We start from the raw sequence: 27916 nt of genomic DNA on the forward strand, positions 1-27916 counted from the left end.
TACTTTTACTTAAGTAAAAACGTTGAGTTCTTTTTCCACCACTGAACACTTCCCTCTTAACAAAATCGGCCTCACAGTGTGGCATCACCGCTTAAGAGCCCTCCCAGGCTATTACGATATTTTATAAGATCCGGGAATGAAGCGAGATCGTAGGTCGGTGGTCATTTCAAATGACAGCAATCCTCTTTCTTGAATTCGGGGCCGATATATCCCGCTGTGCAAGTGAAATATCTGATACCTTTTCAATCGAGCCAGATATCCTGGATTGACCGCCCCTAGCGATCTCGGGCCGGGGTTGAGTGGGCAGTGACGATTTAAGAATCCACGGGCCCTGGCGCTTCTCCAAATCAAAGGGCCCCCCCGCCACCGCCGCCGCCCGACCCGACCGACCGACCGATCGCACGCAACCCCCCCCCCCCCCCCCCCCCCCCCCCGTGTGCGGTAGGAGTAGTCGCTAGCGTGGGGCAGTACTATCCCTGTTTGGGAGAAAGTGCGCTCTCTCACATTCATCGAATCGTATCGCCTCTCTCTCTGCATAGCGCAGCATAGCAGAGCACTTGGCCAGAGAGAGAGAGGGGGAGAGAGAAAGGGAGAGAGCATGAACCATAATGAGAGAGAGACTGTGTGCGTGCATAACGCTGTGACTCACCACGTCTTCATAGACGTCTTCATAGAAATAACGATGCGAAAAAATATTTTTTATTTTTTATTTGATTTACACAGGGCGCTTAAGCACAGGTTAGTCCAATGGTTAGTCCGGCCCTGTGAGTGGGGAAAAAGTTTTATTTTATTTTTTCTGCACAGCTGATTGAATAAAGAAACAAGGCTCCAGCCTCCACGGAAAGACAAAGGGGCAGTGGTTCTCAAACTATGGGTCCTGACCCAACGTGGGGTCGCGGAAGGTGCCATGGGCTCGCACATTGCCGACCAAAAAAAAGAATGAATATATTTTAACCAAGAAACGCATAAAAAACTGAAGTTGTTGCGACCAGCGTGTAGCGAACGGACACGTACATACTGTGTATTTGCCCTTCAACTATAAAATATATATTTTTTTTAATGAGATGCATTGTAATTAGGCTATGCTCCCAAATCCATATTATTATCGTCTGTTCGCATATTCAATGAGTCCCGCAGTGCTGCCAATCTGCTGAAGGTGAAAATCATGGAGGTTTTTTAGCTTGGTGAAACGCCAACAAAAGCCACCTGGAAGATGCAGATTGGAACATCATTTATATGGAGCATGTATCACATTATCTGCGGGGATGGGCGACATAAAGATCTCTAAAATGTTCTGTCTATCTGCGACACGGAGCAGAAGGAGAACGCACCGAGGAACGAAAGGTCAAAACGTATTTGGTTATCAAAATACGCATCATGGTTACACGGGCGTGCAGTTGCACAAGATGATTTTACAGTCAACTCCAAGATGATAGCCAAATATATTATTATCTTATATAAATATAATAAAGATGTTATATATCCCCACGTGTTGTCGTGGGGAAAGGCTTTCGTGAGGTGATAGAATACACTGCCCTGTCGCCAAATGACGAGAAGAGAGAGAATGCTTTCATTTTAGGGGGAAAACTAAGTAAAGTAAAAAGCAAGTAAAAATAATAATAATAATCCGTCCCCACTCCTTTTTTATGCTGTGTTTTCAATGGTTGAGCAATGAGCATGGACTGGCTTGGATATATTAGGCTATCTGGAGAATTCCAGGGAGCTCATTCAGACGACAATAATTGCAAAGGATTTCTACCCGATGGTGTGAGAATATCAAGCTTGCTAGAAATTCTCGGAGGCCCCTCCGAGATCATAAAAAGGTCATTAACATAATCTGATCGTGTCGGGGTCCCGTTCAAAACCAAGACCGAGTTTGTGGCCGAACTCACGAATTACCCGAGAGGGTCATAAAATACAGCCCGAGGTCTGATCTTAGCCGATAACGGGCCAATGTGAATGGGCAGTAACATATTGTTGCTGTCGAGTGACAGTACGTTGTGGTGTGTCGTTATCTCCTAAACCGTTACATTTCAGGAAATGGGGAAAAAAAGAAACTTTGTTCCAATAGATCCAATTAGAGTGTCAGGACTTCTGGAGTTGCACACGTTCTTAGACCGGCCATCCTACTTCAAAGACTTGCCTCAAAAGCCTTGAATCCCTGCTCTATTTAAGAGCTCCTCAGATGCGCTTTTCTGTTGTTTTGTGCATTAGTTATTATTCATGGGTTTCTAGAGCAGTGCAGAGGCTTCTTTGTATCTCATTTAACACACAGTGTAATGCTCAGTCCTTTAAAAGATTGCTTCTTTATCACAGAGGCCAATAACAGTGTAAATACTTGTAGGGATGTTATGTTGTGCTGTAGCTACAAGCCATTGTCCTCTCATTTGAGGCCTCCCCTGCAGCTTTCCATCCTGATAGTATTTTGGCGCCATATTGTCGTAAAAAGGACATCTTGGACCGGGGAGGAAGGTTTATGTTGCTTTTGGCGAAACAGACAGAAGGGATCGTGGATATCATAGAGATAACTCTTTAAATACAGTGTTAATTTAACGCTGAAAGTGTGAAAGAAAAAATGTACTCCAGATTGTGCTGTGTAACTGTTGCTATAGATAATGAAGACTTGCCTCTGGTAAAGATGGATCACGTTGTATCAATGTGGTGCAGAGAATGGGAGAGGATTAGAGAGAGAGAGAGAGAGAGAGAGAGAGAGAGAGAGAGATGGAGACAGCTAGGGAGAGAGCACATTCAGGAAGGCAGGAAGATCTCCCTGGCTGGATGTAACTCCAAATTCAGGATTCCTAATCCGGTTAACAGCAATGTTACATTGGAAACAAGGGGATGGGACAACTACATTTCCCAGAATGCTGTCTGATCGTCAGCCATGACTGACTGACTGGACCTGGAGGTTTCAGCCCCTGAAAGCATCTAAAGTTTACAGACCAGGGTCCACTTGCATGGTTCCTCGTCTTGCATTGTCAGAGGATCAGATATTTCTGCTTATTTCCACACCTGAAGGTGCACGAGTTCCCAGAAAAGGTTCTGAGACCGTGGAAACCTCCTCATACGTTAACGTTTTGCCAGTGGGCGGCCTTAACCTTTCTAGATATAGTATACTTAGAGCAGTCGATAGCAAGGTTACACGGAGCAAAAGAAGAAAACATTAATATATGGTCAGACATTGCAGACATTGCAGATAAGCTTAAGGCTATGATAAGGCTATGATTCAAGAAATCGCGGTATAGTGGTAACAGCCTAGCACAGGCATGCACTATTGTACATTCCGTGTTGGTCCGGGGAAAGGGGGTGGGTGGGTTCTCTCTTTCTTTTCTTCTCTTGTCATGTTATTGTTTTTGTTGTTTGTCTGTAATTTGTATTTTTCTTTTGATTAATGTTTTACTTTTTCTAATTCTATTCATATGTATGTCTATAATCTTGATCCACTCATGTGGAAAAAGAAAAAATAATTGAGAAAATAAATAAAGAAAAAAGGGTTCTGAGACCGTCAGACCCATCAGACATTTGGAAGGATGTAAATTTGTAGATTTATCACCTCCCTTTTCCAAAGAAAAATGGAGGAACACGTATTGGCCTTAAAACCCTTTCAACCTGGCATGCCTATTTTGGGATTATATTTAGGTGTCACATTGCGATGCATTGTGAGCTTGTAGATTAGCTATTTGCGCTACTTTTCTGTGAGTCGAGTATAAAATAGGTCATTCATTTATGAGAGAAATAAGAAATATTAAGCTCCAAAGTTTCCACCCATTCCCAATTTAAGTTTATTAGCCCCCAAACTATCAATATTATATTATTAATTTACCTAGTTCTTTCTTACTTGTTGCCTCTATATATTTTACCCCATCAGCAACACCCAACAACCATTTGCCATATTCCAATTTTTACCAGAAGTTCGGTATAAACGTCCTGTCATCATCACTGCGTGTTTTTTTAAGTGGTGTCTGGAACAGCAAATCATATCCCTTAAGCTTGTACAAAGAAAGGAAGAGACAGAGATAGGATGGGAGGGAGAGAGTGTGCATGCATGCGCGTGTGTGTGTCTATGGGTTGGGGGTGGGGGGTTCCTGTCGGAGATGTCTGTACAGTAACAGCTTAAAGGCCATTTTAATTAAAGCAGGGAAGAGAGAGCTCTCCCAGCCCATATGGCCTTTCAGACGTGCGGCAGAGAGACGCATGGGAAATGAGCACGTCTTGGCAGGCAGAGAGCCTGTGTGGTCGGATGGGATCACAGGGAGGCCTCGCAAAAACCACACAGCAGCTTCATTCAATATTTACTGAAGAACTTAACTTATCGGCGTTGTCGGTTGGAAACCTTGTATGTCCAAAACCATTCCTTTTGTATTTGTCATTTTAAAAACGATCTAAACTAGTGAAAATAGCTGATCTACAAGCACACAACGCCTCGCATCGCGAGGCGTTGTGTGCTTGTAGATCTGCTATTTTCACTAGCTTTGTGCGACAGTCTTGTATGATGAAGCAGGGATTTACTTCACAAAAAAAAAAACGTACAAATGTGAAACTTGGAGATACGAGTTTTCTGCCCGACAGTGACGTTATGCAATGGGAGCTCTTGGATTAATGCACAGATAAATTCTCTCTCTCTCTCTCTCTCTCTCTCTCTCTCTCTCTCTCTCTCTCTCTCTCTCTCAGCTTTCTCTGATCGACTTTATGGATGCAATTATATATGAGCTACTGTACTCTACACAGTATGTTAAGTCTTGGCACAATACTCCACATACTGTAGAGTACAATAAACAATATAGAATTAAATACATAACCAATAACCACAGTTCTTGAAACACTCAACTGCACATGTTGTCTCAGCTGCACAGCAATCACACACACATATGAGTGTTAATTTAACTCAGAAAGGGTCCATTTGGATACCATGGCACTGTCAGATTCAGAGTTAAAATAACACCCTCTTTGCTATCGCTCCATGTTATTTATCTGTGGCGTGTTTTTCCTGCACTGCCTTTCTCCCCCAAGGGTTCAATCAGAGCAGAGTAAAGAGACGCAATCAGCCTTGATCGCTCGCCAAGCATGAGATCACTGTGTTCTTCTCTCTCTCACTTTCTCTCTGTCTCGAACCCCCCCTCCCATCACCCACTCTTCCCCTCTCCTGTTCTCTCTCTCTCTCTCTCTCTCTCTCTCTCTCTCTCTCTCTCTCTCTCTCTCTCTCTCTCTCTCTTCAGCTCCCTCCCCAAAACGATGTAGTTTCTCACTGCCTGTCCTTGTTGTGTGCTTTGTCTCCCTGGCGTCTCCCAGCCCCCAGGAGGTCATTACTGAGGGATGTCCTCCTCCCTTACAGCTTCCCTCCTTCTTTCTTTGCTCTGTTCTTATTAGTGAGCACATGTGTGTGAACAGGGGCATGTGGGACAGAGTTACTAGGGCCCAAGGTGGAGGAGTCTTAATTATTTTATGCTTTAACTATTGGTAAAATAGCAGATATACAAGCTAACAGATAGATATGCGAGCTTGTAGATCTGCTATTTTTGAAAAGTTGTGAAAAAGTGTGCACATCTTTCTTCAACATATGTATTTTTTAAGCGAACATTTGTTACTCAGATTTTGCTTCTGGGGGGTCCCTCCCTGGAACTAAATATTTTGAGATGGGGGTCCGTGACCAAAAAATACATATCATTTTAGGGGTCCTTCACACTCACTCACTCACTCGCTCACTCACTCACTCGCGTACTCACTCTCTCTCTCACTCTCTTTCTCACTCTCTCTCCCCTCTACCTGTCCTTGTTGCCTCAATGTGTGTAATTTACGGGGTCTCACCGAGGCATTTCTCAGTAGGTCGCTGGCAATTTATGTTCTTTTGACAGATGTTGTATTTCATAATCAGTGGTCTATCCATATTGAATAGGAAGTGATTTACATGGACAATTTGGCCACTGTTGAGTTGACAGCATAGCCTACCTTGAAGTGCCCTCTTTTAGTATAAAGGACTTCAGTTAACCAAGTGTTGCAGTGTGAGGAACAATGTGACTTTAGTGATGAACAGAAAGAATGGGTGTTAGTGGCTTACGGTTGTCAATTGACCAGCCAAGCAGTGCTTAATAAGTGGTTATTTTTGCACTCTACCCGGTATGTTAGTATTTACCCTGTTGTTTGTTGACTAGGGTTCATGCTTACTCTGCTTGCTCTAATCTCGCACTTGGAAGTCATTCGGGCTCAGAGTGTCTGCTAAATGTCTAAATTGTAAATTAAAATTGTAATTTCGCTCATTATCCAGGTAGCTTATCTGGAGGCAGAATGAATGCTAAATACAAGGTGTAAATTAAACCTACGTGTTGGCTTGTACTCCTGGGCCCGATATTTGCTTTCACGCTGATTATGATTGCTAATAGGCTGCTGCCTCGCACCGCTGTGATGAATCTTTCTTCCCAATTTAGACGTTGCCAATTCTCCCCCCTGTTTTCCTCCGATTCGTGAGCTGCCTCTTTTCAGTTTTCACCATTGAGGAGTTTCACTGGGAGCAGGGGTGTCACAAGGGGGGGAAAAGTGGGACTGAGTTATTAGGGTCCAAGGTGGAGGGGCCTTAATTATTTTATACTTTAGCTATTTTTGAAAAGTCGTGAAAATGTGTGAAAATCTTTGAATTTATGTATTTTTTAAGCAAATGTTTGTAACTAAAATTTTGCTTCTGGGGGGGTACCTGGAACACACTGGCCACAATATGACTTCCGGTTGGTTCTCGCCGAAGTGGCGGAAGTGCTGCGTTTAACGGAAGTTACATCATGCGTTGCTATGCGTTGCAATAGAGTTTCAGGAACACCGCACTGTGATGGTCAAAAAAACCTCCGGGGAAGCTCACTTCGGGGAAGCTCACACGGCGGAAGTTGAACAGTCTCTGGGAAGCTCACTTCGGGGAAGCTCACACGGCGGAAGTTGAACAGTCTCTGCCTGATTGTCACCAGGCTTTTCTCTTCGCAGATGAGTAAGCCTGGCTACGCGAGGCTAGAGGCAGCATGGAGTATTCAAACTCAAACACCAGTCTCCACAGTGGTGGGCAGGAACTCTACCCCTGCACCGCCCTATAGTCTCTCCTGCCAGACTGTTGACTCATACAGCCTGTGCAATCTCTGAAGCTCTGAAAATGAGCATGGAGTAAAGCTGATGTCCCGCTTCCCACCACTTCCGTTTCGTCTTTGCAGTCGCATAAATTAGTCCTACTGTTAATCAAAATAGTTGAAGTTTATATATAGCTTGCATGTATTATCGTGAGTGGGAATGACAAACAGATGACAGCTTCCTTTCTTGGCTTTCAGAGGGGTGTAGTTCCAGACTCTATATTGCATTCAGAGATTGTGGGATAGGCGTCTGTCTACACAAGACTATAGCACCACCCAGACGAGCCGCCACTGTTATTTTTGGAGCTGTGTGAAGCACAGGCTCCCTATACGTGGCTGTGTGGGTCTGTGTGTCTGTGTGTCTGTGTGTGTGTGTGTGTGTATGTAGCCTGAACTTCCTAAACTTCGGCACGCCACTAGTCCCACAGTTTTGCCACCACACACTCGCGCCATATGTCAAATCGACCGGCTTACTCGGGAATCGTGGGCTATTACTTTTCTAAGAGAAAGGTTCTATAGTTTAATTGATATTAATTTATTAGTGAATTAATTTTCCCCATTGACTTATAATGGGAATCGCAAAAACTCACATTCAATTATTTGTCTCTCGCAAACCATAGGGGCTAGAGTTTCAAGACTTGGAGAGGAGGTTCATAATGATTTCAAGGATTAAATGAAAAATAATTGTGTCATTTGGCCGCATGGTGGCGCCATAACACCCCACTTTACGTTTTGGCCTGTAACTCTTGAACCGTAGGTCGGAAAATTAAAAATATTTTTTCCCTGGATTCCTTGGGCCATGACGCATCTCCCCATATAGGCCACGCCCATTTGCGCCATGATAGATTGTCCGCCATCTTGAATTTTCTCCAAAACACACTTTTTGCTCCTTTTCCTACATATTTTCTTCAAATGTCACAAAAAACGGTACACATGATCCACACACACACACACACACACACACACACACACACACACACACACACACACACACACACACACACACACACACACACACACACAGCTCCACTTCACACGGGTGTGATTTTTTTTTATTATTGTGGTATTGTTGAGTCCCTGTACTGTAGTCATGACTGTAGAGCTTCCTGTGGATGCCGCTGATAAATGATGATGTCATCTGCGCAGCCTGTTGCAGTGGCTCTAGATATTTTATTGCTCAATATTAATATTCTTGCCTCTTGCCCCATTATTCAGTTTCCTTTTCACTATTCTACATTTTTCGCTATATTTCATGGTTGCTACAACACTAGTGGTCCCCTATTGGTTGAATAAATAACATCTAATATGATCTAACGTAACATGAAGGGTTGACGTGGACGATAAGGCGTTTAGAGATGAAATGCGTGGGAGTTGAGTTCAGCATCTACCAGGAAGAGTTCCTCTCCATTATTTATAACACTTTTCACTATGGCCTAGTTTGCTGCACACAGCGGTAACCACTGTCCTCTTCCCTCTCTATCTCTTCACATCTCTCTATAAAACACTTACAGTAATATCTGTATCTCAACAGAATCTAAATGTCCCGTACTAGAAGAACAGGGAGACCACCTCCACTGGAGTTGTGTTAGTTATATTGTATTATGAAAAGCAAGATGGGGGCTCGCAACTCACTTTAAAATGCTCCAATTTTGTTCACAGCACAGCAGCAATATACAATGTTTCGACCTTGCAGTCTTTTTCAAGTATATGATATATTGTATTAACCACCAGAGTCCCACAGGGGTCTGTACTTTTTTCCCCCATATATCAAACCAATTTGCCCAAATAACGATTTACAAGCTCACGACAAGACATGTTGTGAGCTTGTAGATTTGCTATTTTTGCCGAATGATCGGCAATTTTGACATGCCCAGAAAGCACGTACTCACACACTCTCTTGAGGGTTAATGTTAACGACATCATAGACAACTATTGGTTCGAAAAAATGCTCTCACAAAACCTACCACACGCACGCGCACGCACACACGCGCCCATGCACGCAGGCACGCACACACGCACGCAAACACGCACACGCACACACACACACACACACTGAAACATGCTTCCAAAGACGTATAGAAGTGATTAATTTGTCCAGTCCATTGTACTTTGGCTCCCAAAATGGCATCTAAAGTGCTCTATTGTTTCATGAAAATTGCCTGCTCATTTTACTGCTTCTTATTTATGCCACTGCTGCTGCCACTGCAAGGGGGGGAACGTGTCGCAGTAAAACCTTCACCAATGGCTCAGAGGGAGACAATCCAGTAGATGAGTGTGAAGCCTGATTTATACTTGGTTGCGCATCATATGTTTCGCACAGAAAATAGATGATCTACAAGCTCACAGTCACAACACGTCTGTGGGCTTGCAGATTGGATATTTTCATTGTGAGACACGAGTGTGTGGACGTGTGCACAGTGTTTGGTGGTGGATGCTTGCATACACAGAAAATTCCGGTCCATTTTCACACTCTCTCAGAGTCTAATTAACTCTGAGGAGTTTTGCTGTGGGTGCATGTGTGTGTATGCTCACACAGGTTTTTAAAAATGGCTTTCTAGCAGTGCTAATGACAGATAATAGATGACCAGCACTTATCAGAGGGGATATGCAAGGACAGAGAGAGAGAGAGAGAGAGAGAGAGAGAGAGAGAGAGAGAGAGAGAGAGAGAGAGAGAGAGAGAGAGAGAGAGAGAGAGAGAGAGAGAGTTTGAGACAGGTAGAGAAGGGAGGGACAGGGACAGAGAAAAGCATGGTAAAGGTGGAATACTAAAGGCGAGGGAGAGGTATTTGTCCTCATGACTATCGGAGAGCATTAGTATGTGGTTGTGGTTAGGTCTGAGCCATTTACTGCAAATGTCCTCTCCGAAAGTTGTTTCTGAACTCCTTCCAAAAAGTTGACTGAGATCGAGAGAGAGAGAGAGAAGATGGGAGGAGAGAGGGAGAGAGAGAGAGAGACAATTGAGAAAGAGAACTGTTTTCTAGTTTAAGAAGCGTCTAGACGAGAGCCATCTAAGCCCGACCTGAATCTCTCCCAGAATAATAATGAACTCCCTTGTGTTGCATGCCAGGCACAGGGGTCTGTAGAATCATCAGATGTTTTTCAGGCCAACGTTCAAAGGGAACACCCCCCCCCCCTCCCCCCCCCCCCCCCCCCACCACCACCTCCTCTGCCTCAGCACACCTTGATCCAATGTCAAAGCTCTGTCAGAAGTTCACTCAGGCTCACGCAGAGACCTCCATACTTGGAAAAAGACAATGACTCATTGGGATTCAGAGCACAGCTAGCCCACTTCTGTTGGCAAACCAGTTTTCATATCCATTATACTGCTCGCCATCTCTGTGTTAATTCTCTACGCCATTGGCAGTGGCTCAGGAGGAGGTTTCCCGGTTCAGGGGAAACTGGCGCAGTGGTTAGAGCTTCGCCTCACAGCTAGAAGGTCCTGGGTTCGATTCCCACCGGGGGACGGTGTGGGCGCTGGGGCGTGTTCCTCCCTCCACGTCATCAGTGCCCACACCCTAGGTGGGGTTGGCGATAGGGCCTTTCTGTGTGGAGTTTGCATGTTCTCCCCGTGCCTGCTAGCGTTGATACCCGCACAAAAACATGCAGTAATCCTGGTCTCAATAATGCCTCCCCCTAGCCAGCCTGATGGAGGGGAAAGGAACTGGTTTGGAATAACGTGTTCCTTCCACGCGCTACGTCCATCCCAGGGAAATCCCCACTGTCAGGTGAAAAGAAGCAACTTGGACTCCTCATGCGTAGAAGGAAGCATGAGGTCAGTCCGTTGTCTCCCCAGTCGTGGCAGAGGGAGAGCAGAGCCCAGGATTACATAGGCAATTGGCACTGGGTGAAAAAATGGGTTACAAAAATCGTGGGATAAAAAAAAAGGACGGTTCATTCCCTAGGTCCTCCTGGCTTTGGTGGGCCAGTAGGGAACAGTCTTCCCTCTGTTTCTAAAATAAACAAGGACAGGGACACTGTGTTGCAGGAGATGCCGTCCTTATGATGAGCCATTAAACCAAACCATGAATCACTGTGGTCGTTAAAGATCCCATGGCACTTATTACAAAGAGTAGTGGGTTCCCCCGGTGTGCTGGCAAAACATTCCCAACCTGGCTCCTCTCCATCTGGCCACCTAATCATTCCCCAGTGTATTGGCTCACTGATTCCCTCTCCACCTCAAGCTGGTGCAAAATGGCTGCTGTGCATCACTCAGCCCATTGTTGATGGTTGAGGTGAGTTCCCCCCTTCAATGTGAAGCACTCTTGGGTATAAAGATGAAACACTAATTCCCCTCATCCTTCAGGTCCATTAGTTGTTCCCCAAAATGACTTTTTTTCCTACAGTATCAATCAACTACTCACCCCATGAAGCCTAGCTTGACTTCGCAGAGATTTTCGTTTTGTGTGTGTCGCATTCCTCGTTCAATATTGCAATATTTAATTCACTGAAGTAATCCAGGGAGGTCTTCTGTTCTGAATATTGTCCTGCATCTGTAAGTGATAGTATATAGTATTGCTCTTGTTAGGATTGATTGATTGATTGATTGAATAATTTATTAGAAGTTTGCAATAGAAAAGGGTACAGTTTCATGACAGTACAAATCACTGGTACAAGGTCAACTAAAAGGAGATCCTAGAAAGCACTATGGCTTATTTCCACAGGAACCACACTTTAAGTATCTCATATAACATTGAAAGACAGAACTACCCATTTAAAAAATATACAATGAAGATTTTGGGATATGACCTAGGAGATGGAGATGTAGTGTTGCTGAAAGTTATTATGTAGCTCTATCCCTCTACATCAAGTGGGGTCCTCGGGGGTCTTCCAGGCATTCCTTAGAAAGAAATGCTGATACAGAATCACAATAATCCTTACCATTTATACATATTTTATACATTGGCCATTCAAAAATGGCAGATATACAAGCATAAAAGTGTCAATTTGTGCCGCAATGCGATGTTGTACATCTGCTAGTTTTGAAAATATATTTAAAATATTGAAATTAATTAAACATTCTGAATAATAACAGTTTAGTATGAGAAACGGCACATCATGTCCGTGTCCGTGTATGCTTTTTTACGGTCTATGGGTTTGCCGCTCTGACATCACGTTTTGACATCACTGTGATGTCACTAACAGAATCCCACATCATCCACATACCACCCTAACAGAATCCATATATGGGGGTGTAGGGAGATGCCTGTGATGCCAGGGGAACCAAATCCCTTTTATGCCCATATATGGAGATCCCTCATATCTGTGCCACATCACTGACTCTGTACCACATCACTGTGACTAAGACTCATATATGGAGATCCCTGTGATGCCAGGAGAACCAAATCCCGTTTATGCCCATATATGGTTCTACAGACAGGGATCTCCATGTATGGGCATAAAAGGGTATGATGTCAGATGTCATAGACATCATAGGACTTTCACATAACGAATAACTGAGTAAGCATGTTTGGGCTCTATCTCCATATACAGTACATGGATCTCCATATATATGGGTACCAGGGGTCTCCATATATGGGTAACTGGTCCGATATATCATTGGCCAGATGGCCAGATGGCCAAGACATGGCGCGACCTCGAGGCGTCTTACTAGTTTTTATCCACCTGTTTCCGCGGGAGTTTACTGGAGATTATTTGGACCTGTTTGGACCACACTTCCGGTTTAACAGCAGACATACAAGCTCATGTCGCGTCGCAGATGCAACCGTTGTGAGCTTGTAAATCACACTCGGCTGCGGCGCCGGAAGCTCGGTACAGCGTCTGCGCAATGCACTATGGGGCGTTGGAAAGTTGTGGATATGGCCTAGCCTATACGTTGAACCCTTCATTTGTATGCTGTCCCTGTCCTCCTGCCGTCACTTGGAGTGTTTCATGGTGTTTGACCACTGGGCTACAGATGGTCCGCCCCGCCTCTCTCCCTCCCTGTGCACACGTCCCATAGCGGTGGTCTCACGTGCCCAGCTTCACTAACAAGTCCTTCGCCTTTCTCCTTCAGATCGCCACTGAATTTGAAATGAATTACCGTCCGTTCAATCAGTTTACCGATGCTAAGCGCAGCCTGTCCCCCCCCCCCCCCCCCCCCCCCCCGATCCCTCCCAGCCCCGCCCTCCCCCCGAAAGACGGTGTAGCCGAGCGTGTAACCATTTTTGTAAATTCTCTTTGTTTTGTGGCAGCAGCAGCTTTGGTTCATTAAGAATTCCTGGCAGAGGCGGTGAATGTCAACAGGGCTAGCCCTGGTGTTTCTGTCTGTATGCCTGTGTGTACATACCGGTATACAGTGCAGTACTGTATGTGCGTGCGATCTGTTCATGTGTATGGGCTGCATACGGTGTGTGTGCTCTGTCATAGTCCATTAAGGGGGGTCTCATTAATCACAAGACCCCCCTTCACTACAACCTCGTCTCTTCACCTCATATTTAGACTCAGTCAGCGACAAACAAGGCACTCTGTCAAAGTCTTCAAAGTCACTTTACAGTTCACCCCTTACCATTCCTGAGCCAGAGCTGGAGCGCTCTCTCTAAACCGCCTCAAGCCGCTTCAGAGACACAAACAGTGTTGTGCCCTTGTAGCAAAATTTGGAGGGGATTCTAGAATGTGTCAGCGTCGCAGCGGTGTTAGAGGAGTTGACAGCGGAGGGCGGCGAGGAGGAAGTGAGTGTGAGTGTGTGATTGATTCGATCTGGCACAGATTAAAAGAGCGACAAAGTCTGGAGGTCGGTGAACTCAAATGTTCCCCCCCCCCCCCATGCCACCATGCACCGGCACAAATGCACACACACCAAACTACACACACTGTCAGACGGAAGATATCCTCCGGGCGCCCACAGAGGAAGACAGTGAGAGAGAAAGAGAGACGTGTTTGCTCTTTGACAGCAGGTGGCAGCAGGTCTAGATTAAAGCCTGCTTTTATGCTTGCTTGTGTGCCGGTGTCATGCACCAAAATAGCAGACCTACAAGCTCACAAGGCTTTGTAGATTGTGTGACACCTGCACGCAACAAAGTAGGACGTAGCTTTTTAACTCAGATGTCAGTTCCCCGCTGTGTCTGTCCACGCGCTGTGTCTGTCCACACACTGTGTCTGTCCACACGCAGCGAGAGGCCCTGCACACACACCTCCCTGAGCCCTGCATACAGCAGCCACATGAGTTGCACTGTTAGGGATGAATACGCACATACTCACAAACACAGTGCCATCATTTTTACACACACGCACACATAAACACACACACACACAGACACACGTGCGCATAAATCTAGCGTGTCACCTGTTTTATTGAAAATGGAGCTGATGAGATGGGGCTTCATGAGGCGAGCATAGGTGCAGTCACATCTCTTCGTTCTTTATCTCTCTCTCTCTCTCTCTGTCTTTCTCTTTATCTCTCTCTCTCTCTCTCTGTCTTTCTTTTTATCTCTCTCTCTCTCTCTCACACACATGCACGCACGCGCACGCGCACACACACACACACACACACACACACACACACACACACACACACACACACACACACACACACACACACACACACACACACACACACACACACAACAACACATCAATAATCACCTCCAGCAGTGAGCAGAATGGGCTGTCGGTCAGATAGACAACCTTAAGAGGGCAGAGAACCCCGGAGGTAAAAATGAATGATATGCTCTGCTCTCCTCTCGTTCACACACACCACAGTCAGGATTGGCACTACAGCCTCCAGCCCAGCTGTTCTGCATCAACCACTTCTAGTCACGAAAGACTCCCCCCGTCCTCCAGACCGGCTAGCGTTACTTTTTAATTGCTTTGCGTCCAGAAAACAGCTGGAGTGAGGGATGAGCCGAGATGAAGGGTAAGAGAAGTGAGCGGGTGCGAGGAGCCATGGGGAAGTTCATATAGCCACTTGTTTGCAAAGGTATTAAAAATAAAGTAAAATAAATGTACTTATGTAGATTAGTCCTTAGTCTCCCTTCTCTTAGTTCACTGAGGTAAAGGACGAGTCACTAAACAAACTCTGTGTGACACTAATCAAACTCACCAGGCTGAATCATAGATATACATGCACTATTGAAAGTCTTCCTCCTAATGCATGTATGCCCCACGTACAATATGTCTGTTCAAGCAGGAGGTCTCTTCACAATTAAAGGTTATGTTATGATACAGTAACAGGGTACTTACAAAAATACAAAATGTGTGTTTTCATACCAAAACACCCTATCTTACATAGATAGTTACAGTAATACAACAGAAAAAAAGTTTTAGTCTCAGTTATTTATGTACAACTCTGTTATATTTCTTGCAGTTTGGAGTTATGGCAAAGTTCCCTACATAATATGGGGGCATGTTGCCACAATGTCCCCACTGACTACCTATTTATGTCTATGGGCTGGGTGGCAGTGGCATGCCCAGCACTGAGTAAAAGTCATGGCAGCCATCAGGACCTGAGGAAACCGCGTTTTCACGGCGTACGGTTCAACTTTCCACAATATGTGGTGCCTCCTACAGTATGGGAGGAAGTTAGAGTGCTTTTGGAGGTGCCCTCTATAGAGGCCCCTCGACATGCGATTCCAATTTACACACCGGCATAGATATCCCCTTTCTAGTTTACTGTAACCCCTGCGTCTAAATCTTTTGAATGAACAAGATTAACGGCCGTGTTTCCTTTTTTCCTATGCTGACGGCGAAATACTCTCTCCACCACCTGTGTGACCTCTTTGACCTGTTTTGTTGGTGGTTCTGCTGAGCTGAGCAGCAGACTAGCAAACCACGGGACGCTGCTCATTGTGTCAGCCTCTAAAGACAAGCACATGTTCAGCGCTTGCTTTGCCATTAAATAAGACTTGCAGAAATCGGTTTCAAATTTGTTTACGATGACTCTATCTCTCTTTCGCATTGATACAGACGTTCATTTGTTTGTGTGTGTGTGTGTGTGTGTGTGTGTGTGTGTGTGTGTGTGTGTGTGTGTGTGTGTGTGTGTGTGTGTGTGTGTGTGTGTGTGTGTGTGTGTGTGTGTGTGTGTGTGTGTGTGTGTGTGTGTGTGCGCGCGCGCGCGTGCGTGCGTGCGTGCGTGCGTGCGTGCGTGCGTGTGTGCGTGCGTGCACGCACGTGTCCTTGTGTCCTCCAACCTCCTATCTGCAGGAGATGTTCACAGCAGAGTGTAGGTTCAAGGAGTCTGTGTTTGAGAACTACTACGTGATCTACTCGTCCACTGTGTTCCGGCAGCAGGAGTCGGGCCGCGCCTGGTTCCTCGGCCTCACCAAGGAGGGCCAGGCGATGAAGGGCAACCGAGCAAAGAAGACCAAGCCTTCCTCACACTTTGTGCCCAGGCCCATTGAAGGTAGCAGAAAAAGTGCACACAGAGACATACACACTCACATGAATTGGTCTACTAAGATTCCTTGTGTGTAAAATGTCTTTCAACAGCATCTTTAGTTAGACCTCAAAGTAGAGCTTTCACCAAATATTCGAATATCAAAGTCACTATTCGACGTTGTTCACCGAAGTCGAATATTTGCTTATTTTATTTGTATTATTTATTGTTTTCTCTTTAAAAAATATATAGTTTATAAAGCTTGTCTAGATAGGAACTCATAAGAATGATTTGTCAATGCCCCTGGTGGATGAATTTGTTAATGCTCTATATCAGGGATTCTCAAAACCTTTTAGGCTGTGACCCAAAAAATTTACATATTTGAACTGGGGACCCCCACCCTGACAAGCACTTTGAATCTAGGTATTACATTTAATGTGACTCGTTTCCGCAGATAAATATTGTGAAAATAGCAGATCTAATCGAATACTAAAACTCACTATTCGTGAATGCCCTACCTCAAAGTTACCTACAATATCAGTTGACATAATCTCTTCAATGTTCCGTCAATCTCCCCAGCCTTGGCGTCACGTTCAAGATGGACATTTTCTATTGCACCTGTGATGCATTCAGTTGCATTTCGTAGCTTTTCTAACGTGTTTGCACTTACAGCATTTTGTGACGATCGATAATTATCATGACGTCATGTCTGGCCAATGGGATACAAACATGCTGACACGGCTCTTCTTCTGGCTTGTCTTCTCCAACCCAGCCTGTTATAATTGTCCCAACCTTACACCTAACCTTGTCTCTGTTTGCCCATCCATCTCTTCAATCTGCCCTCCATTTGTAACCTTTCTATATTTCCTCACTGTTTGTCCTCTACCTCCACGTCCTCTCAGGGACGTGCTGGCCATTGGGAAAAGCGGGACAACTCCCGAACGGCCGGTTCATTCCCGGCCGGTCCAGGCCGGCCATTAGGAAAAAAATTAAACTGTTTGCACAAAAGTAAAAAATTAAACTGTTTGCACAAAAGTAGTGAAAACAGCAGATCTACAAGCACACATTTGTAGATCGGCTGTTTTCACTAGTTTAAATCATTTTTAAGATGATAAATACAAAACAAACGGTTTTGGACATAAGGTTTCCACCCGACAACGACGAAACATAACTCATGTAATTGGCCTACTGGATTGTCACTTGTCATGATCTGAAATGGCAAATCTTTGAGTAGCAGCAGCGCTATAGAGAGAGATCTCTCTCTATAGCGTGCAATGAGGGCCTCTACAACTCTTTTTCCCGGACGAAATCAGGGGCCCAGCATGTCCCTGTGTCCTCTCCTCCAGGCACGTGCACACATAGACATCAAAGGGGGCTTGAGCCCCTGCCCTTTTATCTTTCTGTAAAACGTGCCCTCTCCAGACTATGAATGCAGTTTTTACTTGGGCGAAAGAAAAACAAATGCCCCCCCCTTTCTGTGCCATACCTGAAGGCAGCATTCAAGAAAAGTGCCTTGTCCAAACTCTCCTGAACTTGGTATGCAGCATCTTATGTTGAAAGAATTGCCCTCTCTGTGTAGAAATCCATGCTGTAGGCCACATCTCCAGTATTCACTTGATTATGTTTAGTTTAGTGTGGTATCAAGTACTGAAAATAGCCGACCTCCAAGCTCACAACGCGTTGTGTGAGCTTAGAGGTCGGCTATTTTCGATATTTTCACCAAAAGGCCCTTTTAGAAATGTCAGCCCCTGCCTCTGTAACACTCTCGGCACGTCCCTGCCTCTACTTCTACTTCTACTTCTACTTCTACTTCTACTTCTACTTCTACTTCTACTTCTACGTCCTCTCCTCTCCTCTCCTCTCCTCTCCTCTCCTCTCCTCTCCTCTCCTCTCCTGCAGTGTGCATGTACAGGGAGCCGTCGCTGCACGACATCGAGGAGAAGCAGCGCTCCAGAAAGAGCTCAGGGACCCCTCCCACCATGAACGGGGGGAAAGCTGTCAATCAGAACGCCACATAGCAGTGGGGGGAGGGGCTTCCAGCAGGGGGAGTGGCCTGCTCCTGATATCCAAACAGGGGCCAACAACAACAACAACAACAGGCCATAATGGGGAAAACTCACCGACGCCCTCGCGACCCTCCTCCCCCCCCCCCCCCCCCCCCCCGCGCCTCAAAAACCACGCACCACCATAACCTCTGTATAGACGGGGAGTTGCCGCGACAATGTGGAGCTGTACTGTACAACAAAAACAAACAAAAAAAAACTGAACCCTTGCCTGTGAAAAAAAAAAATCTTTTAGATGAATTATTATGAAGATAACGAGAGGATGTGGAAAAACAAAAACACATTTTCAATCAGGACTTGATCTACATTTTATGCAAAAAATAAGGAAAAAAAAAGAGAAATGAAAATGAAAAAGCTGTGACAAACAAAGAAGTGAATGGTGGTCTTTCTTCACACAAGTACAAGTATCTCTCATTTCCAATTTATGCTGTGAAAAATTAGCTTTAAGACATGTTCTCACCTTTATGCGTTTTCTCTCTTTTCTTTTCCTTGAATGCTATGTCACTTTCACAATGCTCCATTGTATTATTGTATTATTGTCATTGTCAATAATAACAACATTGACAGCAGCCATCATTATTGTTATGTTGGAGCCTCTCCATCCCAGTTACTGTAGTACCATGGTTATTCTGGGTTTTGTTTTTGAACCTAATTGTTATGAGAAAGTCTTGTTTTCGTATTGGTTGTATTTTGTGAACATCATTTTTTGCTCTAGTGTGAGGGCTTAGGTCGAATGTATCTGAGAGTTCTCCCTGCTGAGCTTTAAGGGAGACAGACTGCGTGGGATTTTTTATTTGCTCAGTTGTTGTACTGTAGGTGTGAATGATGCTTGGCCACGGGACAGTTGAGCCTAAAATTGTACTTTGTCAGGCTACGGTGCCACTGCCGTGTGATGAAGCATAATTTAGGCTTTAGGGATGTTCCAAAATGCTCTGAGACCAACTCCGCTCCTTTGTCCTCTTATGTCCTGCAATGGCAGGACAGGATTTAAACAAGCAATACGAGTTGTGTACATCTCCAAATAATAGTAATAATAATAATAACCGCCACCCCCCCTTCCGTTTTTGGTTCAACAGAGAAGACTGGTGTATGTAGAAAAGTTGCCCTTTATTTAAAAAGTGGCCAGTGCGGAAAGTCGCTGTAAAAGGGCCTGATTTGGTCCTTAAGCATTGTAATGGTAACTAGAGGGTGATACTTTATGTGTTGATAAAAGAGGTGTCCACAATACTGACAAAAGAATATGCCAGCAAAAATGTTTTAGCATCAGCACTGTAATATGAGCCACAGCAACAAGGACCACTTCACATTCGCACCTCAAGTAACAGCCGTCTTCTCTGTGGTTGTATGATGAGCTAGGCTATAAATAAAACTGTCAAAATATAAGTATATTCTAATATCCATGCTTGTAATCTATATCGACAAGTCCTGAAATAATCCTTGATAAGGGATTTGTGTTTTGTAGGCACATGAAAAGGCCACAGATTCTGTCCAGAGTGAGAATGATGGGCCAAAGTGAATATCTGTTCTCTCGTTTGTTCACCTTTGAAGAGCTTCTTCTCTTTTTGTTACCTTTTTATTGTGAAAGGATTATGGATTGCACGACATGGGCGGACAGGGTTGTCTTGACTGTTCAATAATTCACTGACCCTTTCTTTGCATTTGTAATTTACCCCAAAATGATGTCACAAGTCACTGAGACTCGCTTGCCACCATGGAAAGCGGAACTTCTCATTGAGGAGCCAATTAATCTGAGCCACGGAGACAGCCAGCTTGCAGAAAGATGTCTCTCCTTCCCTGTGGGTCTATCTCACTGTCCTGTATTCTCTGAGCTGGTAGCCCTATAACAAGTCTCCATCTCTACTGATTTTGTGACCCATGAAATGAGTCGTTTGCTGCACTGTGGAGGAAAGCGTCTCTATTTCATAAATCCATGCTGCTGAAGGGGCTCGATAAACCAAGAGAATAGACTGGCATTGCTGGGAGAGAATGGCTACTTAACCTCCTAGTCGCATCCTCCACAAATATATATTGTACATAGAGTTTTTCGGAGGAGGAGCAATCCCCTATTGGTTCGTCTACTCAGGAAGTCCTACTCTCGTCCAATGAATCGGGCCAGACACGAAGGCAGGCCACCCTTTGTCCAGCATCCAATGCACAAAGCCTGGCCAATGGTGTGGTCTTTAATGAGACCAGAGGTGGGGTTGATGGGGTTTTGGGTGGTAGAAGGTATGTAGTTTTAAGTCTGGCCATATGCTGGAGGTTTGGAAATGGGTTAAAATTGTAAAGGCAGCAGAGATGCAGGTGTGGAGGTGAAACATGAACAATAATATGAGAAGATTGGCTCTATTTTTTAGAGAAAAAAAACATATTGTATTTGTGATGATTAGAGTGATGTTTTATTGGCCATGAGTTAATGCATCCCTTTAGATTTCTGGTTGGGCACCATATCTGCAGTAGATCAAAGGTTTTTTGCACAGAGGAACGGCAGAATTGATTGCAGCTGAGGCAGATTTTTAGTCTTCCACCTGGAGCCCAGTTTGATAGCTGGTACACACGTTACCCCTAAGAACTAATGGTAGATTAGTTCATGTCCCACAGCTTATATAACAATGATATATTAGTTCTGACAGGCAGCAGACAAGACCAGCATATTAAAATAACTTTGTATAATAACTTAAAATGGGTTTATATTTGTTTAAAGGGGTAGGCGACAAACGGCAATGCATGAACAATGGATGTAAATGAAAGAATGCAAAGAGGGGAGGGGGTGAAGTTAAAAAAAGGGTTAAATGGGAACATTTTTGGGGGGATACTTGGTGTATGAACGTGTAAGCGAAGGCCTTGGTCGTTTGTGATATAAAGAATAATTTATGTATTTTTATGTTTGCAGATGATTTCACTGCATCGGAACACACTCATATATGCATTATGAATTGTGAGATGAAATAAAAATATGCATTGATAATAAAAAGTCAGAATGAAGTTAGTGATTGTTTAAGAATAAAGATTATGTTATAAAGAGCTTTCATCCTCTCAGTGTGTGCTGCTTGTGTCGCTGATAATGACTCAATGTCAACAGAACACTGAAATACATCCTTTAAAGCAACGTTTCTCAACCTTTTTTGGGCCAATGACCCCAATCCAAAATCCAGGTCCCTTACCGCCCCCCACCCCACACCCAATTCAAATGTAAGTTTTATCTTTATTGAGTATCGTGTTTCTTATATAATTACAATTTTATATTTAGAATGTTACTAGACTAAACTTGGTATGTGATTATTATGTAATTATAAGCCTACTTCTCAGGGAGACCCTGTCACAGGCCCCGTCATGTTACCATGCATGCATGGTACCATTATGACATGATACAGTATACTGAACATGATACTACTGATCATGATACTCATCATACTGACCATGATACTGACATGATACTACTGACCATGATACTACTGACCATGATACTAACATGATACTGACATGATACTGACCATGATACTAACATGATACTGACCATGATACTAACATGATACTGACCATGCTACTAACATGATACTGACCATGATACTGACCATGATACTAACATGATACTGACCATGACCATGATACTAAGATGATACTGACCATGATACTAACATGATACTACTGACCATGATACTAACATGATACTGACCATGACCATGATACTGACCATGATACTGACCATAACCATGATACTAACATGATACTGACCATAACCATGATACTAACATGATACTGACCATAACCATGATACTAACATGATACTGACCATAACCATGATACTAACATGATACTGACCATAACCATGATACTAACATGAAACTGACCACGATACTGACATACTGACCGTGACGGGCTGTATTTTGATTGTCTTAAGTACCAGCTCTTATGCCTTAACTTAAAGGCCTGTCCTTACTGTCTCCGACCACTGAACCATTCGTCAGAGAGTTTCCGACTTTTCGACGTGCAGCTTTCTGAACTCTAATTCGGGGTAATGCTTTTCAGAAGATGCTGGTTCTTAAGACAATCAAAATACATCCCGGAGAGACAATGACCAGTACCATGGAGACAAAATGACCAGTATCACCAGTAAGACTCCCTAATCGGGAGATAAGCGACCGTTGGTCGCTTATCTCCACAAATAGGCCAAAAGTTTGTTTTACCAATTATCAAGACATACAGTTGACAGTTTGCCATGGTTACTCATTGAAGTTCAATCTCCATATATGGAGATAACCTACGCATCACACTAAGTCTGACCTCACCAGCCCATATTTGGGCATGAGCAACTTATGTCTCCATATATGGAGATATGATGACATCACACAGTCCTCAGCCGATGATGTGGCGTGATGTCATACAATACACAAACGAGCCCTACAGTATAAAGGGGCAATTCTTGCCAGGAAAGAAGCATTTCTTCGACTCAGACCTTATCGCCAGGGTTGGCTTATAGCAGCTGTCGGTAGGACCATATATGGATTCTGTTAGTGTGGATCTCCTAACAGGGCATCATCTGGGATACCATCCCTTTTATGCCCATATATGGAGATCCCTAACAGAATCCCTTTCATGCCCATATATGGAGATCCCTAACAGAATCCCTTTTATGCCCATATATGGAGATCCCTAACAGCATCCCTTTTATGCCCATATATGGAGATCATTAACAGCTAACAGAATCCCTTTTATGCCCATATATGGAGATCCCTAACAGAATCCCTTTTATGCCCATATATGGAGATCCCTAACAGAATCCCTTTTATGCCCATATATGGAGATCCCTAACAGAATCCCTTTTATGCCCATATATGGAGATCCCTAACAGAATCCCTTTTATGCCCATATATGGAGATCCCTAACAGAATCCCTTTTAAGCCCATATATGGAGATCCCTAACAGAATCCCTTGTATGCCCATATATGGAGATCCCTAACAGAATCCCTTTTATGCCCATATATGGAGATCCCTAACAGAATCCCTTTTATGCCCATATATTATGGAGAAATCCCTGCTCTGAGTATCTGACATCAGTGTGATGTCACCTGTTTATGCCCATATATGGAGATCCCTGCTCTGCGTATCTGGTTGCTATGGTAAACAGTTGGTTGCTAGGGTAAAAAAACATGGTTGCTATGGTAAACAGTTGGTTGCTAGGGTAAACAGTTGGTTGCTAGGGTAAAACCATGGTTGCTAAGGTGGTTGCTAACGTACACTAACAAACCAGCAACAACAGACTGTTGCCACAGCAACGTACACAAAGGTTTGTGTACACATGTGGTGTGATGTCATACTGATGCGGAGATATGAGCAGGGCAAAGGTGTGACGTGTGACGTGTGACGTGTGACGGACGGACGGACGGACGGACGGACGGACGGACGGCCGGTGGAGGTTTTCATAGTAAACTGCTCCCTGACGGTCGCAATGACATCCCTGTCACACAGTGCTGTGTGAGTGGCCTGATGGGGACCATGGTAACATTGTAACATTGTATAACTTTACCATCTACATCCAACAATGCGGGACGGCAGTGGTTCAGGGGTAGAGTGGTCGCCTGGCAACCTGAAGGTTCCCAGTTCGATCCCGGGGCTCCCCCAGAGTTACTGTCGAAGTGACACTGAACCCCTAATTGCTCCCTATGAGCAGCTTGATGCCTTGCATGGTTTCCTCTGCCGTCTGTGTATGAATGTAAGTGTGACTGTGAACGGGTGAATGTAATGCACAATGTCTGTAAAGCGTGTGTAGGGCGGCTGTAGCTCAGGAGGTAGAGTGGGTTGGCCAATGATCCCTGGGTCGGAGGTTCAAATCCCAGCTCCTCCTGTCAACATGTCGAAGTGTCCTTGGGCAAGACACTGAACCCCACGTTGCCTCCAATGAGTTGGTTGGTGCAAGCTTGCCACCATTGGTGTGTGAATGTGGGAAGTGAGGACGCTGGCGTCGAATGTTCGCCGCTTCACTTCCCAATGTATGAATGAATGAAACATTGTAAAGCGCTTTGAGCACTTGGAAAAGCGCTATAAAAATGCGATTCATTATAAAGCGCCTTGGATTAAGACACTATATAAATGCACCACTTGACAAGTTGTTGGCTTGTAGATTTGTTCTTTTCTGCAAGCCATAGACAAGATTGTGTGCACATCTCAAGCCTATATTCAGGCCAGGTGCTGGACATCAAGGTATCAGATAATGGAAGGAGAAAAACGCCCGCACACTGTTCATATGCTCCAAAAACTTACTTTTATTATAGGCAACTGCAACGTTTCGACTTTACGTCTTCTTCAGGCAACACATCCTACAACGTGTATTGCTTCCAGTGCCCACGGACATCTCTGTACGCCCCCTGAGGGGCTGAGCCACCCCCCGTTGAGAAAATAAAAATAAATACATCTTTAAATATAATCCTCCACAGAGTGTCCTGAACTAAATTATGGACACAAACGGAATCCATCAACGTGGCCCTGACTGCTTTATCTGGGCTGGTTCCGGACAATCCGATTCATTGAGGGTGATTTATCATCTCATTCAGAGACACCCCTCCAACCCCCCGCTCCCAAACCCCATGTCATTTTTGGGATGGCACTCCTTCGCCCTTAATTCTCTCGTTGTCATGGAAACAGACCTTCCTTGGTGTCTGCAAGGAGAAAGAGGAAGAGGGGGTGGAAGATGAAGGCTCCCCTGACTTTCAGGATGTGGCTCCTCTACTTTCCTGTTGCAGCACAGCAAAACATATAGGGCTAAAGGGGGGCAGGCTTTTAATTGTGTAATTTAATGGTTCTGAACCATTCTTATTTCAAAGTACCTCTCCAGTGTGATATGCATTAGGCCTTGGACTGCCATTTACTACAATGTGTTACCTCTGAGACCCCAATCTACACTGTGAAATGTTTATTTAACTCTGAGTTACAGATCCGTAAGGGTCCGGCCAGACCACCAGTTGCCCCCGGACCAGACGTTGAGAAACAGTGTTTATTGTCATACCTCCAGACAAGGTCCCCCTATGGGATAACCAGCGCCATCTGGCGCTGCAACAGAGTAAAACTCATAAGCTCCCGTACGAGAAATATCATTTGTCGGTAGGGCTGTCAATCACAAACGAGGGCACCGCCCCCGAGTGTATAAAAGCCCTGCGGGCTATCATAACTTCCTCTTCCGCACCTCTGCTTACCTGCAACTAGAGTGTCGCGAACTCAGCCATATAAGTATATTTTTCTGTAAAGTTTAGCCTAAGCGTTGACTAGGAAGTCGGCCACTGGCCTTTATAGATTATTCTCCTGTACGTTTCTACTTCTATTCTTCCTAACAGTTCGGTCTTTTTCTTCACTTTCGCTTTGAGTCTTTACTTCTTCTCTGTACGTTCTGCCACGTGTCTCCCTGCCTTAGCTTAGCTTCGCTTAGCTTTGGTTAGCTCACGATGGCAGCTCGTCGACCTACAGTTAGCAGCCTGCTAGCTAGGGTACCGAAGAAGTGCGGCCTTCCCAGCTGCAAAGGCCTCATCGCCAATGAAGATACTCATCCGTTCTGCATTGTCTGCATGGGGGTAGGACACGCCTTGGCCTCTCTGTCCCCTCCGGCCCCGGCCACGGGGGTGAACTGTGCTGAATGCCTCCAGTACGATGTTCCAGCCCTCGAGGCACGATGTGAGATCGCTGCCGCAGGCTACGGCCTTCACACCACGGTCTCCGCCGGAACCCTCCCAGACACCTCTCCTCGTGTGCCGGACAGCGCTGTACGCCACAGCGCTGCTTCTCGCCACGTGGTTAGGCCTCCAGCGGCCTCGCCCTCAGCTAGCTTCGGTAGCCCCGTTGCTAGCGGGTCTGCGGCCCCTGTTTCCACTGCTGTTTCTCCGACGGGCTCGACTGGTGCCGTGCCCAAGAAGAGAACATGCAAGACCGCCCACGTTGTTTCTCCGCCAGCTGCAACATGGACCGTCCCCCCCAAGGAATTCCACCCTCTAGTCGTCGGTGACATTCCTCTCTCCTTCTCCGTCCCCCAGCTACGGGCTATGCGGCCACCTAGCCCCGTCTCCTGGCATGCTAGCGACGGAGACGAACCGGAGCTAGAGGACTGCGACATGGAGGAGTTGGACACGGAGGGTGAGTACTCGGAGGAGGACGAGTCCTCTTTCCCCTCCGGACAGGGCGGAGGCGCGGCCAGGGTGGTTCCTCATGCCGAGGTTTCCATCTCCGCCGCGTCCTCCCAAGCCCCTTCTGCCTCTCTCCCCCCTTCCATGCCGGCTGGGGCGAGAGGGGCAGCGGCACAAGACCCAGACTCCATCCCCATGGACGAGCTCTCGGTGCTGGAACGTGCCACCATCCGTTGTGGCCTGGAGCTGCCACTCGGAGACGCGCCACTCGGACCACGGGCTAGGATTCCCCTCCTTGGCCAGGATGTGGATTCCTCTCCCCCGCTTCGGATGGAAAAGCTCCCACTGGTCCCAGGCTTTGCAGAGGCCCTGCATTCAACCTGGACTACACACAAGGACCCCCCCAAGCTCCCCTTCCTGGTCGATTGCCGCGACGCAGAGAAGGCGGGAATCCCCTTGTGCCCTCCCATGGACAAGCTGATGGCCCAGTCCCTGGTAGGGAGCCTCAAGCCTAGTCATGAGCGGACCGGTCCTGGAGGCCGTCCTCCCCTCAATCTGGCCGTGGGTAAGAAGCCTCCTGGGTTTGCCATCCCCTTTGACGACAAGCAGTCTTCAAGGGTGAGGAACTCTTACAGATCGTCCGCGCTGGCAGCCAGGACGAGATGCGGGAGGTGCCTGACGTGTTGGTGGAGGAAATGGACAAGTCGCTGCGCATGCTGATGGACCTGAATGTCCACGCAATCGAGTGGCTTGGACACGGCATGGATTATTGCATCCAGGCGGAACGTGCCAGGTGGCTGGACAAGGTAAAGTGTCCTGGCAGTTCCGGAGAGGAGACCGAGAAGGTCCTGCAAGACCTCCCCGGCCACCCTTCCTCCCTCATGGGCGGTGGACTGGAGCTTCTCCGCCAGGAGGTGGCGGATAAGAAGATCACTCTGGAGCTCCTGGGAGCCACGACGGACCCCCAGGTACCCAGAAAGGAAAAGAGACAGGGACGGAGCAAGGCCCCTGGTCAGGCTGACAGGGGGCGCTCTTCCTCCAAACAGGGGAAACAGAACAATCCCCCTAGGACCCCCTCTTCTTCCTCCGCGGGACCCCCTCACACTGCAGCGGGGGCTCAGGCCCGCTCTCAATCCCGCCACCCTCCCAGGCACGGGATACCGGCCAGCTCCCACAAAGCCCGTGGGAAGCCGCCGCGAAAGTGACACTGGACTCTGGCGGGGTCCCCCTGAAATTTCAGGGGACCCCCCCTTGCAAGCACAGACGTTTGGACAATACGAACAACTTTTCTTATGCCAAGAAATTAATGTTTATTCCTCCTCTGTGCTCTCCTCCAGT

The 27916-nt window shown here is 45.8% G+C and overlaps 1 protein-coding gene across 4 annotated transcripts in view; it reads left to right on the plus strand.

Annotated features, from left to right (window-relative positions):
- The window catches only part of fgf12a (fibroblast growth factor 12a), a gene marked incomplete at both ends in the record, with an annotated part of 45963 nt that extends 27535 nt beyond the window's left edge, over positions 1-18428 (plus strand). For all 4 annotated transcript variants that reach the window (XM_080726651.1, XM_080726648.1, XM_080726649.1 and 1 more), the window contains 2 exons: positions 16239-16437; positions 18310-18428. In XM_080726651.1, coding sequence (XP_080582777.1) covers positions 16239-16437; positions 18310-18428 — 318 coding nt within the window. The remainder of the gene's footprint in view (positions 1-16238; positions 16438-18309) is intronic.
- Positions 18429-27916: the final 9488 nt, after the last annotated feature.

This window comes from Nannobrachium achirus (assembly GCF_963921795.1).
Source record: "Nannobrachium achirus genome assembly, chromosome: 5".
Classification (NCBI taxonomy): Eukaryota; Metazoa; Chordata; class Actinopteri; order Myctophiformes; family Myctophidae; genus Nannobrachium; species Nannobrachium achirus.